Source organism: Macrobrachium rosenbergii, chromosome 47 (genome assembly GCF_040412425.1).
Source record: "Macrobrachium rosenbergii isolate ZJJX-2024 chromosome 47, ASM4041242v1, whole genome shotgun sequence".
NCBI classification, from domain to species: domain Eukaryota; kingdom Metazoa; phylum Arthropoda; class Malacostraca; order Decapoda; family Palaemonidae; genus Macrobrachium; species Macrobrachium rosenbergii.
The window spans coordinates 25510624-25524048 of record NC_089787.1 but is presented as its reverse complement, the minus strand read 5'-3'; the positions used below and the strand labels follow the sequence as shown (position 1 = coordinate 25524048).

Genomic DNA, 13425 nt, shown 5'->3' with positions numbered 1-13425 from the left:
AAGTTAATAAAATTATTGAGTTCAGAGGTAATATAAGTCTAACCCTTGTTATTGTCGTTGATTTATATTCAGTGCCCTTATGCCAGCAAGGGCTCTTGTTCCTATGCTAATCTTTATATGAGAGGTTATATACTCAAGGTAGTCCCAAACCTGGATATAAGTAGCTATGAGGGTTACCTTATATATATATATATATATATATATATATATATATATATATATATATATATATATATATATATATATATATATATATATATATATATATATATATATATATATATACATATATATATATATATATATATATATATATATATATATATATATATATATATATATATATATATATATATATATATATATATAACCTGCAACAAACCATAGCGATCTGGTACAAGGGCAGTGCCATACTGGGGTAAACAAGCCTTGTGAATATTCTTGAACATCAGAGAGAGAGAGAGAGAGAGAGAGAGAGAGAGAGAGAGAGAGAGAGAGAGAGAGAGAGCGTAATCTCAAATTAAAGAAGCAAGGCTTAAATGGAAATATACTATTTGCAGTACACATACATCATACATAAATGTATGCCTCGTCCTCTCAATAGTCTGATATCCCTATTATCTAATACAAATATTGCTCGGAATAATATTCACTTCCAATTAATAGGACTTTTCCGTGCACAAAAGGGACGCCATCACAAAAATTCTCATAATTAATTTTTGCAAAGCGCGAGGTACGCTGTTGTTACTTGATTAAGCCACGAGCGAAAACATTAGTTTTCACTGTAATCAGAAAAGCATTATATCATTTCGGTGTTGGCACAAACATCGACAGAGGGTCAGTACACACATACATACACACATACATACACATGCATGCTCACCAGCGCCACCTACTAGCGAGGGTGTCAAGTAAAATCTCGTTGTCACATGGCGGGAATTCACTCAAATCAATATTACCGCCGAGCTGCACATCTCTCAACTTTTTCTCGGCTTCTATTTACAAAATGAAGGCCGCCGATTGGCGGGAATCCGTGGCGTCATAGATACACCCGCGTCTCCCATTGGTCGCTAATGTTGGAGCCCGTGCCGCAAGGGCGATTCTGATTGGCGGAGAATCGATGACGTTTACGAGCGCTGTGCGCAACGTCATCGTTTCCGCGCCCTGCCATTGGCCAACGGGCGATATTGATTTGGCGCCTCGAGACCAACTCTCGTCGACGATCTAGATTCTGTGCCAGTTACGTTGGCTGTCCCGAGAGGAACTCACCCTTTCAAATATCTGATGATGTGATCTGTTTTAGGTGTGTAGCATTTTAAGACTACATGAGAAAGTGACATGTGTTAACAATGTCCGACGGGTCGGGTACACCCCATCTCTCCCAGGCTGAGTGTCTGAAAGAACGCAAATGGTGGTGTTTCCTCCTATCAAGTATCTTCACCTTCTTAGCTGGGATTTTCATAGTTTTGATATGGCGGGCCTTTTCCTTCCTCTGCTGTCGGAACAAGGATGCATCGGAATTCCAAAAGCAACAGGAGAAAGAGAAGCTCCTTGCACAGCAGGGGGGGCTCGCTCCAGGCCAGCCCAAGCCCAAGAACCTGATGGAGGGCAACTTCGTCACAGAAGCCAAGGACTGGGCTGGAGAGCTCATCTCGGGCCAGACCACTACCGGCAGAATCCTGGTAAGCTCAAAAAAAAAAAAAAAAAAAATAACCAAAATGAAGGGTCCTCGCGCATCCTGCGGCGAGAAAATGAGATATGTCTTGAATACCTTTTTTGTCCTTCACTAACCTTTTACTTCCAGGTGGCTCTCGGGATGTGCGCTGGCGCGAAAGTACTGCCTCCAGCTATCACTGGCTGACATCCATATTTTTCCCCTTGGTTAGAGCAGGGCGCCGCCGAGATTATCCTGTTTGCTCTGACGTCGTGAAAAGATTCCTCTTGATTACTGTATTACACTGTCCACAGCTCTGCTATCGACACCCCCCACCCCACCCACCAACCCACCCCGCTCCCTCTCGCTGTTCCTGACACCGATCTGAACGATTGCAATGGAAGGGGGGGAGTTTAAAACTGAGTTACTGATACGAGGCATAAGCTACACTTTTTCACGGCGGACTTCAAAGCAAAGTAGAAATACGCTGCTTTGTAGTTATTTTAACCTTCACGCATTGTTTGACACCAGCCTTATTTTTAAGCCGAGAACCATCTCCTCCGGGTTAAATATAGCCATTGAAACTGGGGCAATGAGATTCATTTATTGCCATGGCGTTTTCAATAGACCTATTCCCGCGTTCCGGTCGAAATGCTCGACGTGTGACAACGAAGGCCTAGCTGAATTTTCATTTTTATCCGACCGTACGAGCGGACGAACCTTTTTAATGACCGCACAGCAAATTTTCTGTTTCTTGATATGATTAAACTAAATGTGGAACCTTTCGATTGGGTGTAAGTAACGGCCGGGTGTTGGGTGTTGGCAATGCTCCCTAGCGCTAGTCCTACAGAGAGAGAGAGAGAGAGATTTAGATAACAAAAGGAAGATAATATACTTGACAAAAGTGAAATAATCCCAAGTGGGGAAGGTAGCATCAGGCTTTGTCTGTAGATGAATGGAATGTAGGTCAGGTCTGTTAGCACTACCGTTAATAGAACCGTGCTCTAACCACTGCACACACACACACACACACCTAGTATGCTTAATTAAAGGTGCTTGTACATTCGACCAATACGCACTCGCGGATACACCCAAATACGCTTATTTTCAGCCTCCTACGCGTCTCCTTTGTGATAACGGGCGTAACAGTCGTAATGAGAGAGGCCTTTTGTGTCGTTTACTCTGCGTTCGTCACGCCGTAAGATTATCTGTCCCGGATTCTGGTAAACCCAGGAAATTATTGACATTCGTGAAATTGTTACGGGTTCATCTATGCGTTTGTTCGTGTGGTATATTCGATGTGGTGATGGACGCATGAATTGTGTTATATGCTACAAGAATCTTGACATATCTTGCTACTATATATATATATATATTTTTTTTCGCTGCTGGATAAAGTACTGATTTGTTGTACATTTTTAGCACATTACAAAGATTTATATTATGTATGTATATGTGCGTGTTTATGTGTAATGGTAGTCCTGTAAGTTTTATAACAGTACATATTACGTTAAACTGACTTTTTAACATACTAACAAAGCACTATTCACGGATAAGGTACCACAATATTTAAATAAATAAAAATATGTTTCAAACACGAACGAAGGATTTCAGTCCCAAAATTCGTGATTTTGGAAACTGGACCTCAAAGCTTCCTTGCCTCTGAAAAGAAAGGTGTTGTGGGGGGGGGGGGCGATTATAGATATCCATAAGAAGCAGAGGGACTGGAATTATGATAAAATGCTTCAATTGTTAAGTACGGTCAAATTAGGTCAGTCTGTGAAATACGCTTTTACAAATATTGGCGTACTGAAACAGGGTCAGTCAGACTGGAATACGCTTTTAAAAATATTGGAGTATTTAAATAGGGTCAGTCTCAGTGAAATACGCTTCTTAATATATCGACATATTTAAATAGGGTCAGTCTCAGTGAAATACGCTCTTAAAAATATTGACGTATTTGAACAGAGTCAGTCTCAGTGAAAACGCTTTTAAAAATGACGTATTTAAATAGGGTTAGTCTCAGTGAAATACGTTTTATTAATATTGGCGTATTTAAACAGGGTGTCTCAGTGAAATACGCTTTTAAAAGCTTTTGAATTATCGTCGTATTATTTCTTTCAGTTACGCACAAGAAAATAAGAATTTATATATGCCACCGTCTGATAAATAACCAGTAAGATATGGGTCCTTTCTTCGAAATTATTAAAATGGACAATAATTTTATACATTTAAAAAAAAACCATCTAATACATTTATAATAGATAAATAGAAGACATAAACTAAATTCTTAGAAAATACTGGAACAAACTTGGGGGGCGGGGAAATAGAGCCATTATTAAGTAAATTATCAGAATAAACATAAAGGAATAAACATGATGTTTACCCGCCCATATGTTAAAAACGAAAAGGGGGGGAAATAAACCTAATTTAGAGAGAATATCATCAATAAATATCAAGTTCATCCATTCATCAAATTAATGAAGCTGTCACGCCGAAAGAAAAAAAAAATCAATACTGTATACACATCAATTTCCTCCTCGCTTTTGGCAGAAACCTCAAGTTAAAACTAAGCCACTTTTATAGAAAATATAGAAATAGACTTGGAAATGGTTTATTCTAACGATATGAAATAGCCAATTCTTCTACAAAAAGCCAATATATTTATATATATATATATATATATATATATATATATATATATAAGCGAGCATTAAGCTACAAACGTTCTTTAATATCCAATTCGCTCTACCTCGGAAATAAAATATTTTCATATATGTTACACGAATGGGAATTTTTTAGTTGATAACAAGTTCGTCGTCTCTTGGGCTCGAACCACGGAAGACAAGAACTCAGGACTACAGTGATGCCTTAAACGACACGGCCATCAAGTAATAAAATCACTTTCCAGAAAATCATGACCATAAACATTAATAAAATGTATTGGAAGAAAAATTACGTTATTCGTCCGCAAACATTTAGAAGGAACAAATTTCACATGAGAAATTAACATTATTCGACAACTAAACAAAACAAAAACACTAATTCTGCACCGTCTAAACTATGAAGCCAAGAGTACAGCATATGTCCAGAGAGGTAATAGGATAACTGTAACCATGGTCACTGCGGCGACGGCAGATTACATAAACAAATCAATCAATGTAGACCTGTGGACGAGAAGATATCTGAAGTTTCAAGTGAGCTATTTGTAGATTATCGAAAATCAGCATTGGATGGGAAGTTTGAGATAAACTTAAACAAGTGGGTTGTTTTTGAAATGAGCTATTTTTTAAAAAAACAGGACTCTCAAAATTGATGTTTACTACAGAGAGGAAGCCTAAGATAAGCTCTAGTTGAAAAACTGAGATAAGATTTATAAAGGAAACTTGAAATAAGATTTAGAAAAGAAACTTCAAGTAAGCTGCAGAAAGGAAATTCAAAATAAGCTTCAGAAAGGAAATTTAAAATAAGCTTCAGAAAGGAAATTTAAAATAAGCTTCTGAAAGGAAATTCAAAATAAGCTTCAGAAAAGAAACTTCAAATAAGTTTCAGAAAGGAAATTCAAAATAAGCTTCAGAAAAGAAATTCAAAATAAGCTTCAGAAAGGATATTTAAAATAAGCTTAGGAAGAAACGTTTGAAATGACCATTACAAAAAAAGGGTTTGAAATCACATCTGGGAAAGGATACTTCGAACACGCTTTATAAAACACATGTTTGAAAGCAAAGCTGAAATTAGCTTCCAGAAAAAGGAAGCTCTCATAATTACGGCCGCTCAAACAATCCTCAGACCACGAAGTTCGAAACTTCCTTCAGAAATAAAGAAGTTTCAAACTTCCTCCGCATAAAGGAGCGAGTTTAACCTTTTAGAAATATGAGGAAGTTTGGCATAATCTTTGATCAATAGTTCGTGGCGAATTTTAAGAAGCATTCCAAGGCTGAAACCACTTTCAGGAACCTGATATTCTGACACGACTTTTCTGAAATAGGGATCTTTCAGCTTGCGCTTCAGAGCGAGGGGAAACTGAAAAAACAGGTTTTCAGAAATGGGAAAGTCCCAAATAAAATTGTTCAGAAAAGAAGACCTAAGCCACTCTGAAACGGCTTTTCAGAAATTGGAACTTTCCAGACATTTCTGAAGAAGGAGAAACTGGAAACAGCTTTTCAGAAAATAAGATGTTGGAAACAAGCTTTCAGAAAATAAGAAGTTGGAAACAAGCTTTCAGAAAATAAGAAGTTGGAAACAAGCTTTCAGAAAATAAGAAGTTGGAAACAAGCTTTCAGAAAATAAGATGTTGGAAACAAGCTTTCAGAAAATAAGAAGTTGGAAACAAGCTTTCAGGAAATAAGAAGTTGGAAACAAACTTTCAGAAAATAAGAAGTTGGAAACAAGCTTTCAGAAAATAAGAAGTTGGAAGCAAGCTTTCAGAAAATAAGAAGTTGGAGATAAGCTTTCAGAAAATAAGAAACTGGAAACAAGCTTTCAGAGAATAAGAAGTTGGAAACAAACTTTCAGAAAATAAGTTGGAAACAAACTTTCATAAAATAAGAAGCTGGAAACAAGCTTTCAGAAAATAAGAAGTTGAGAACAAACTTTCAGAAAATAAGAAGTTGTAAACAAGCTTTCAGGAAATAAGAAGCTGGAAACAAGCTTTCAGAAAATAAGAAGTTGGGAGACAAGCTTTCAGAGAATAAGAAGTTGGAAACAAGTTTTCAGAAAATAAGAAGTTGGAAACAAGCTTTCAGAAAATAAGTAGTCGGGAACAAACTTTCAGAAAATAAGAAGTTGGAAACAAGCTTTCAGAAAATAAGAAGTTGGAAACAACTTTCAGAAAGTAAGAAGTTGGAGACAAGCTTTCGGAAAACAAGAAGCTGGAAACAAGCTTTCAGAAAATAAGAAGTTGGAAACAACTTTCAGAAAATAAGAAGTTGGAAACAACTTTCAGAAAATAAGAAGTTGGAAACAACTTTCAGAAAATAAGAAGTTGGAAACAACTTTCAGAAAATAAGAAGTTGGAAACAAGCTTTCAGAAAACAAGAAGTTGGAAACAAGCTTTCAGAAAATAAGAAGTTGGAAACAAGCTTCCAGAAAATAAGAAGCTGGAATAAGAAAATTAGAAGTTGGAAACAAGCTTTTCAGAAAATAAGAAGTTGGAAACAAGCTTTTAGAAAATAAGAAGCTGGAAACAAGCTTTTTAGAAAATAAGAGATTGGAATCAAGCTTTCAGAAAATAAGAAGTTGGAAACTAGCTTCCAGAAAATAAGAAGCTGGGAACAAGCTTCCAGAAAATAAGAAGCTGGAAACAAGCTTTTTAGAAAATAAGAAGCTGGATACAAGCTTCCAGAGAATAAGAAATTGGCAACAAGCTTTCAGAAAATAAGAAGTTGGAAACTAGCTTCCAGAAAATAAGAAGCTGGGAACAAGCTTCCAGAAAATAAGAAGTTGGAAACAAGCTTCCAGAAAATAAGAAGCTGGAAACAAGCTTCCAGAGAATAAGAAGTTGGAAACAAGCTTTCAGAAAATAAGAAGTTGGAAACGAGCTTTCAGAAAATAAGAAGCTGGAAACAAACTTTCAGAAATAAGAAAGTTGCAAAAGACCTTTCAGAAATGAAGGAGTCTGAAATGAACTTTCAGGAATTAGGAAGAAGTCTGAAACTATGTTTCTGATATATAAGAAAGTCTAGAACGACTTTTTTTTTTGAAACGGGGAAGCCGGAAACGACCTTTGAAAAATAAAAAGGAAATCTGAGGTGACCTTTATGAAATATATATCGTAAAACGACCTTTCGGAAACGTCCCGTCATTGCACAATAACCCAGCGACCACCGACCTCTGTTGCATCATGAAAATTACAGCTTAGGCATAAAAATAGTGGATTTTTCAACTTAGGCCTAAACAGCCTCCAGACCTTTATGTCCGTGTTGCACTCAAGTTTTCTCTTCCTCTCTTATGCTCTATTGTGCTAAGTCAGTTGACGGGGTCTATTCTGTCCCAACAATGCCTAAGTTACCCAAGAAAAATAGGTGTACGTGATGTTAAAATATTATTTACACATTCTCGGCTGCGCCAGAAGTGTGGGTATATATATATATAAATATATATATATATATATATATATATATATATATATATATATATATATATATATATATATATCTTTATGTATATATACATATATGTAAATATATATACACATATACCTATATATATATGTATATATATAATGTATATTTATAATTTTATATATAATGTTGCGTTATTTTATGCACAGAGGTAAAACGGGGGGATTTTTACACGAAGAATAAGCGGTTTATGCAAAATATGACAGATCATCATCTGTCAACGTCATGTACACTTAAGCCCTATATATTTTAGGTATAAAGTCTATTGCTTGACTATATGTTTTCCAGCCATGTCATATATTTTGGTGCATGTAGATTCGACGTTTATTTTTCGGTATATATATATATATATATATATATATATATATATATATATATATATATATATATAAAGCCTTGTACATTTTCATGGTATTTACAGCTTTTAAGTTTTAGCCTAATATTTTTAATATATAATTAGATCATATGTTTCTAACACTAACTTGGCTTTAGCCTGTATTCACTTTGGTACTGAAGCCTCGCTATATTCTCTAGGCAGGCGAATAATAAGCCATCTTGTACACAGGCAGTAAAGTAATTCCACTAATCATCATCCCCATATAGATAGCAAGCCATTAAGATGGTTCTTATATCATCAAATAGTAGGACAGTAACCTATGATACTAATAAAGCCTCTAAATGCATAGATAGTACTAAACCACACTAGTCTCAATATCACAAAGTGCATTGACGAATAGTAACCTATATCACGATAGTCCTATATTTCTCATAAAAAAAATGATGATAATGAGGAAAAGAGGAGCTTCGCATCAAGGGAAAGCACACTTATACATTCTGACAGTAACCGTGGCGAAGAAATTACGTAAGGGAGACACACACATAGCTAATGGGGTTTTAGCACCAACGTCCCAAGATGATCACGGAAGCCATATTGGAGAGAGTTCCATTACTCCTCCCACCCCTCCCTCCCTTTTCCTCCTCTTCTTCTTCTTCTTCTTCTTAAAACCATTATCGTGGCTATATCTTTAGGCTCAGCTCTTCTGAGACATTGGCCTAACATCCAGCTCCCCATCGCTTGGCCGAAAAGCTGCCGGATGCGCAGAATATTTTCACGAGCGCCGCCAAATCTGCTACAGTTTTATAGGCCTACGGAAGCTTATATAGATCGTTACCGCGGCGAGGGGCGCTTTCAGAACATTTACCCCGAGTGAAATTAAGCGGGCGTGAAAATTGAAAAAGGACTTTTAAAACTCACGTTAAATCAATTTTTTTTTCTTTACATAAAAATGAGAGTCTCAGATGGTGACCTGACTCAAGGTTTTACAAATTTCCGAGACCCAAGATCAGAACTTAAACACCGAGTGGAAGTTTTGGGAAAGAAGTCTTCCTGTTTAAACAAGGATCCAAGAGGACGAATCTCTCTCTCTCTCTCTCTCTCTCTCTCTCTCTCTCTCTCTCTCTCTCTCTCTCTCTCTCTCTCTCTCTCTCTCTCATAAATACGCACTAAGAAGAATGAATCAAAATGAAAACACGACTGCATTCGTCAGAATGAATAAGACTACAAAGAATTCATGTCTAAGCAGATACAATACATTAGGCGGAAAAGACATCACGCGAAAAAAAACAGTAATAAAAAAAGTCTTACAGGAGAACGTTATCATAAAATATATTAAGTACGAAAAGGGAATAAACAACATGAGAGAGAAATGTTACCAGATTAACAGTAACTTCGAGGCAAAGAAAACGACGCACAGAATAAGGGAGATAGACCAAATGGTTCACGACAAAAGGAGGGAATGGTAGAAAAGGGAATAAAGCACAGGAGCGGGGGAGACAGGTGGATATATGGAATGAAAACGGACGGGTGGAATAGGAAGAAACTATAAGCTAGGAACAAGAATTGAGATGGGTGGGAATGAAGACAGGAGGAAAGGTAGGACTAGAGAGACGGTTTAAACAGAAGATAAAGAAAAGAACACAAGTCAGAAAGGGATAAATACTAGTTAAGAAAATAACAAGTATCAAATGCGCCGAAGTTTCTTCGGCGCAATCGAGTTGTCTGTACAGCCGCTACAGCGTATAATCAAGGCCACCGAAAATTGATCTATCTTTCGGTGGTCTCGGTATAATGCTGTATGAGTCGCTGCCCATTGTAACCACGGACCGGTGGTGGCATATCCAGAAGCACGATTATGGCTAACTTTAACCTCAAATAAAATGAAAATTACTGAGGCTAGAGGGCTGCAATTTGGTATGTATGATGATTGGAGGGTGGACGATCAACATACCATTTTGCAGCCCTCTAGCCTTAGTGGTTTTTAAGATCTGAGGGCGGACAGAATAAAGTGCGGACGGACAGACAAAGCCGGCACAATAGTTTTCTTTTACAGAAAACTAAAAAATAGGAATTAGAAGACGGTGTCACAGGAGGGAAGCGAAATACGCAATGAAAAGATAAAAACAAGAAAGAAGAGGAATGTTGAGAAACTATAACAAAAACGGGGTAAACGTATATGAAGATAACCTAAGAAATAGAGAATAAGAGACGAATCTGAAATGGAAAGGCAGAACTAGATAATAAAACAAGAAAAAAAAAAAAAAAAAAAAAAAAAAAATAATATATATATATATATATATATATATATATATATATATATATATATATATATATATATATATATATATATATATAAAATATTGCAATTTAAAAATGAGAGAAAAATGACAGAAAAAAGGAGAGATTAACATAATCATGAGCAAATATACAAATGCAAGGAGAGAGCTATTCCGAAGTGGACTGAGAGAGAGAGAGAGAGAGAGAGATACAACCTTCAAGAATACGGTATTCGACTCCGTAGGGGGGTAGTGCTGTCAATGTACCTCATTCGTTGCAATGTAGGCATTACTTAAGGGTCTTTGCAGCGTCCCTTCCAAGGCCCCTAGCTGCAACTGCTTTCATTCCTTTTACTGTACCTCCGTTCATATTCTCTTTCTTCCATCTCCTAACAATTGATTCATTGTGCAACTGCTTTGAGGTTTTCCTCCCGTTACACCTTTCAAACCTCTGCCAATTTCCGTTTCGGCGCTGAATGGCCTTAGTTGCCCCAATGCTTGGCATGTATGCCTAAAATCTATAAATCAATCAATAAGGTATTCAGCACAGGGTTTGTACAAAGTGAAGACTCAAATTGTAAATAATTTGGGTAGCTTAAAAAAATTAACATTTCTGACTCATTTAAAAACTGAGTATTGAATATACGTAGCGAAGAATGAAGATGAGAACGATGATAAAGAATGGTGTACAATAAAATAAAGAAAAAAATGTATGGTTAGATCAGCATGAAAACTGACGAAAGAACAAAAGGATTACAAAAAAGAGAATGAGATAGCGAAGAAATATATACTGTAAAAATTGCAAAAAAAAATAAAAAGAAAAATAATATGAAAATTGAAACAAAAATTAGAAAGAGGACCAAAGCAAAAACTCGGAATGAAATAACAGAAAATAAAAGCACAGACGCAATAATAGGACGACCCATCGCAATGGAAAATAACAGAAAATGAGGAAATGAAACAGAAGAATTTTAAGATAGAAACGCGAAAAGTTCCGAGGGTGAAATGATTCCAGATTGACAAGAGGAGACGCATAATGTGATAACAGTAAGAAATTAAAAAAAAAGAATAAATAAAATACAGGAAACATTTTGATAGACTAAAAATAAAAACCGTGAAAGAAAAATGGAATATGAGGAAGGGAAAAAATAATATTAATATGGACCCTTCTATTCCCCCACTGTTTCCAAGAATGGGGTTCAGAGCCGGACAAAAAGAAATCGGAGAGAGAGAGAGAGAGAGAGAGAGAGAGAGAGAGAGAGAGAGAGAGAGAGAGAGAGAGAGAGAGAGAGAGAGAGAGAGAGAGAGAGAGAGGAAATCTTTTAAAAATAAGGACCTCAAGCTGCAAGGTCCACAGAAAAGAAATTGGCAATAATAAAGAGGCAGATATAGAAGAAGAGGCTTACAGAAGAACTAGAAGATTAAAAATAAAGGTATTTAAGATTATCGAAAATTACGTATGTTAAGAACAACATGAAGTGAAGACTTGAAGAAGAACACAACGATAAAAGGAAAGAAAAGAGGAAGTAAGGATGTGGAAAGAAAAACGAAAAGGAAAATTTGCATGCAAATGAACAAAAATCGAGAGAGAGGGATGAGGCAAAAAAATATCCTCTTGCTGAAGAGAATTAAAAAAGAAAAAACAATAATGAAACAAAGAACTGAAATAATATCGAAAATAAATTAAGAAATGAAAAAACAAGAGGAAGGATAAAAATTACCAAAAAAAAAAAAAATGTATAGAGAAAAAGATTTCGGACTGAATAGAGGAGACATTTAGTCTCTAAACAAAAGAGAAACGCAGATACAACAAATAAATATATAAACCGAACGTGGTAAATGCTGCAATGGACTAAAATACCGCGAGAGAAAAATATGTAGAAATTTTGAAAGACAAAATGATATATAACTGTAGCTCCCTCTTTTAATCACTGTTTCTAAAAATGGAAGTTTGGAGCAGAACAAAAGCAAGTGGAAGAGAAGGAACAATTAAAAATAGACATTCCGAGGAGAGGAGAAGAATGAGATTAAATGAAAATAAACTGCAATTATGAAGAAAAGTACACAGAATAAAATAATTCTAAGAAAAAGGAGACAGAGAGAGTGAGGAAGAATATGGCATTAAAATGAACTAAAATTATGAAGAAAAGAAGAGACAGAATAAAATAATTATAAGAAAAATACACAAGAAGAAAGAGAGTGAGAGAGGGGAGGGAAATAAATTCTGAGAAAATAGGACTAAAATATACTCGTATTTTTCCAGGAACGGAGACGAACCAGGAAACAGAATAAAAGAGAATATTAAAGCTTACGAATCTGGTACAAATGACGTTGAGAATACGCAGCCCAATTTTATATACATAAAAAAAAAAAAAAAAAACTGTCTTTACAGAACGATATAAAATATTCACTGAGGAGAGAGAGAGAGATAGGACGCTAAAAAGCATAAACAGTTCATTTAATTATATCTGTTCAGAGTGAATGTGAATTGACAATTCTATACGTATTACAAATATACATATAATTACAAAAGAAAAATTTTGCTGAGTATGTGATTCTATAATTAGGGTGGTTTGGGGGGGGAAGGGTGTGGAATTTGGGGAAAGGGGGGGGCGCCAATAGAGAAAATTAAGCATAGCAACAGAAAAACAATAAGACATAATTATTTGTTACTAATGTGTCCATCAGCGGTGTCTCGTTTGAGGTCAAATTCTCTAAGCTAAGGCAAGCTGACTTAGCCTAACCCACCTCGGCCTGATATAACCTAACCTGACATAACCTAACCTGACCTAACTTAACCGAGACATAAAGTTATGTCATTATAAAATATTTCTATATTTGAAATATATTATTATAATATATTATTATATTTTCGTCGCTTGATAAAAATTGTCAAAAATATAAAACTTTATTTTATGACGGATGCATGTCTAAACGTAGATGCTATTATTATTATTATTATTATTATTATTATTATTATTATTATTATTATTATTATTATTATTTCATTATTATTATTATATTTTACTCTATACG

At 35.6% G+C, this 13425-nt stretch overlaps 1 protein-coding gene across 37 annotated transcripts in view; it reads left to right on the top strand.

Moving 5' to 3' along the window:
- Positions 1-1232: 1232 nt before the first annotated feature.
- Positions 1233-13425, top strand: part of slo (calcium-activated potassium channel slo) — a 522131-nt gene continuing 509938 nt past the window's right edge. For 31 of the 37 annotated variants that reach the window (XM_067090350.1, XM_067090342.1, XM_067090351.1 and 28 more), the window contains exon 1: positions 1234-1682. In XM_067090350.1, coding sequence (XP_066946451.1) covers positions 1350-1682 — 333 coding nt within the window. In that variant the 5' untranslated portion in view covers positions 1234-1349. Of the gene's footprint in view, positions 1683-13425 lie in introns of all 37 variants that reach the window. The other 6 variants (XM_067090341.1, XM_067090333.1, XM_067090332.1 and 3 more) reach the window with 1 other exon arrangement.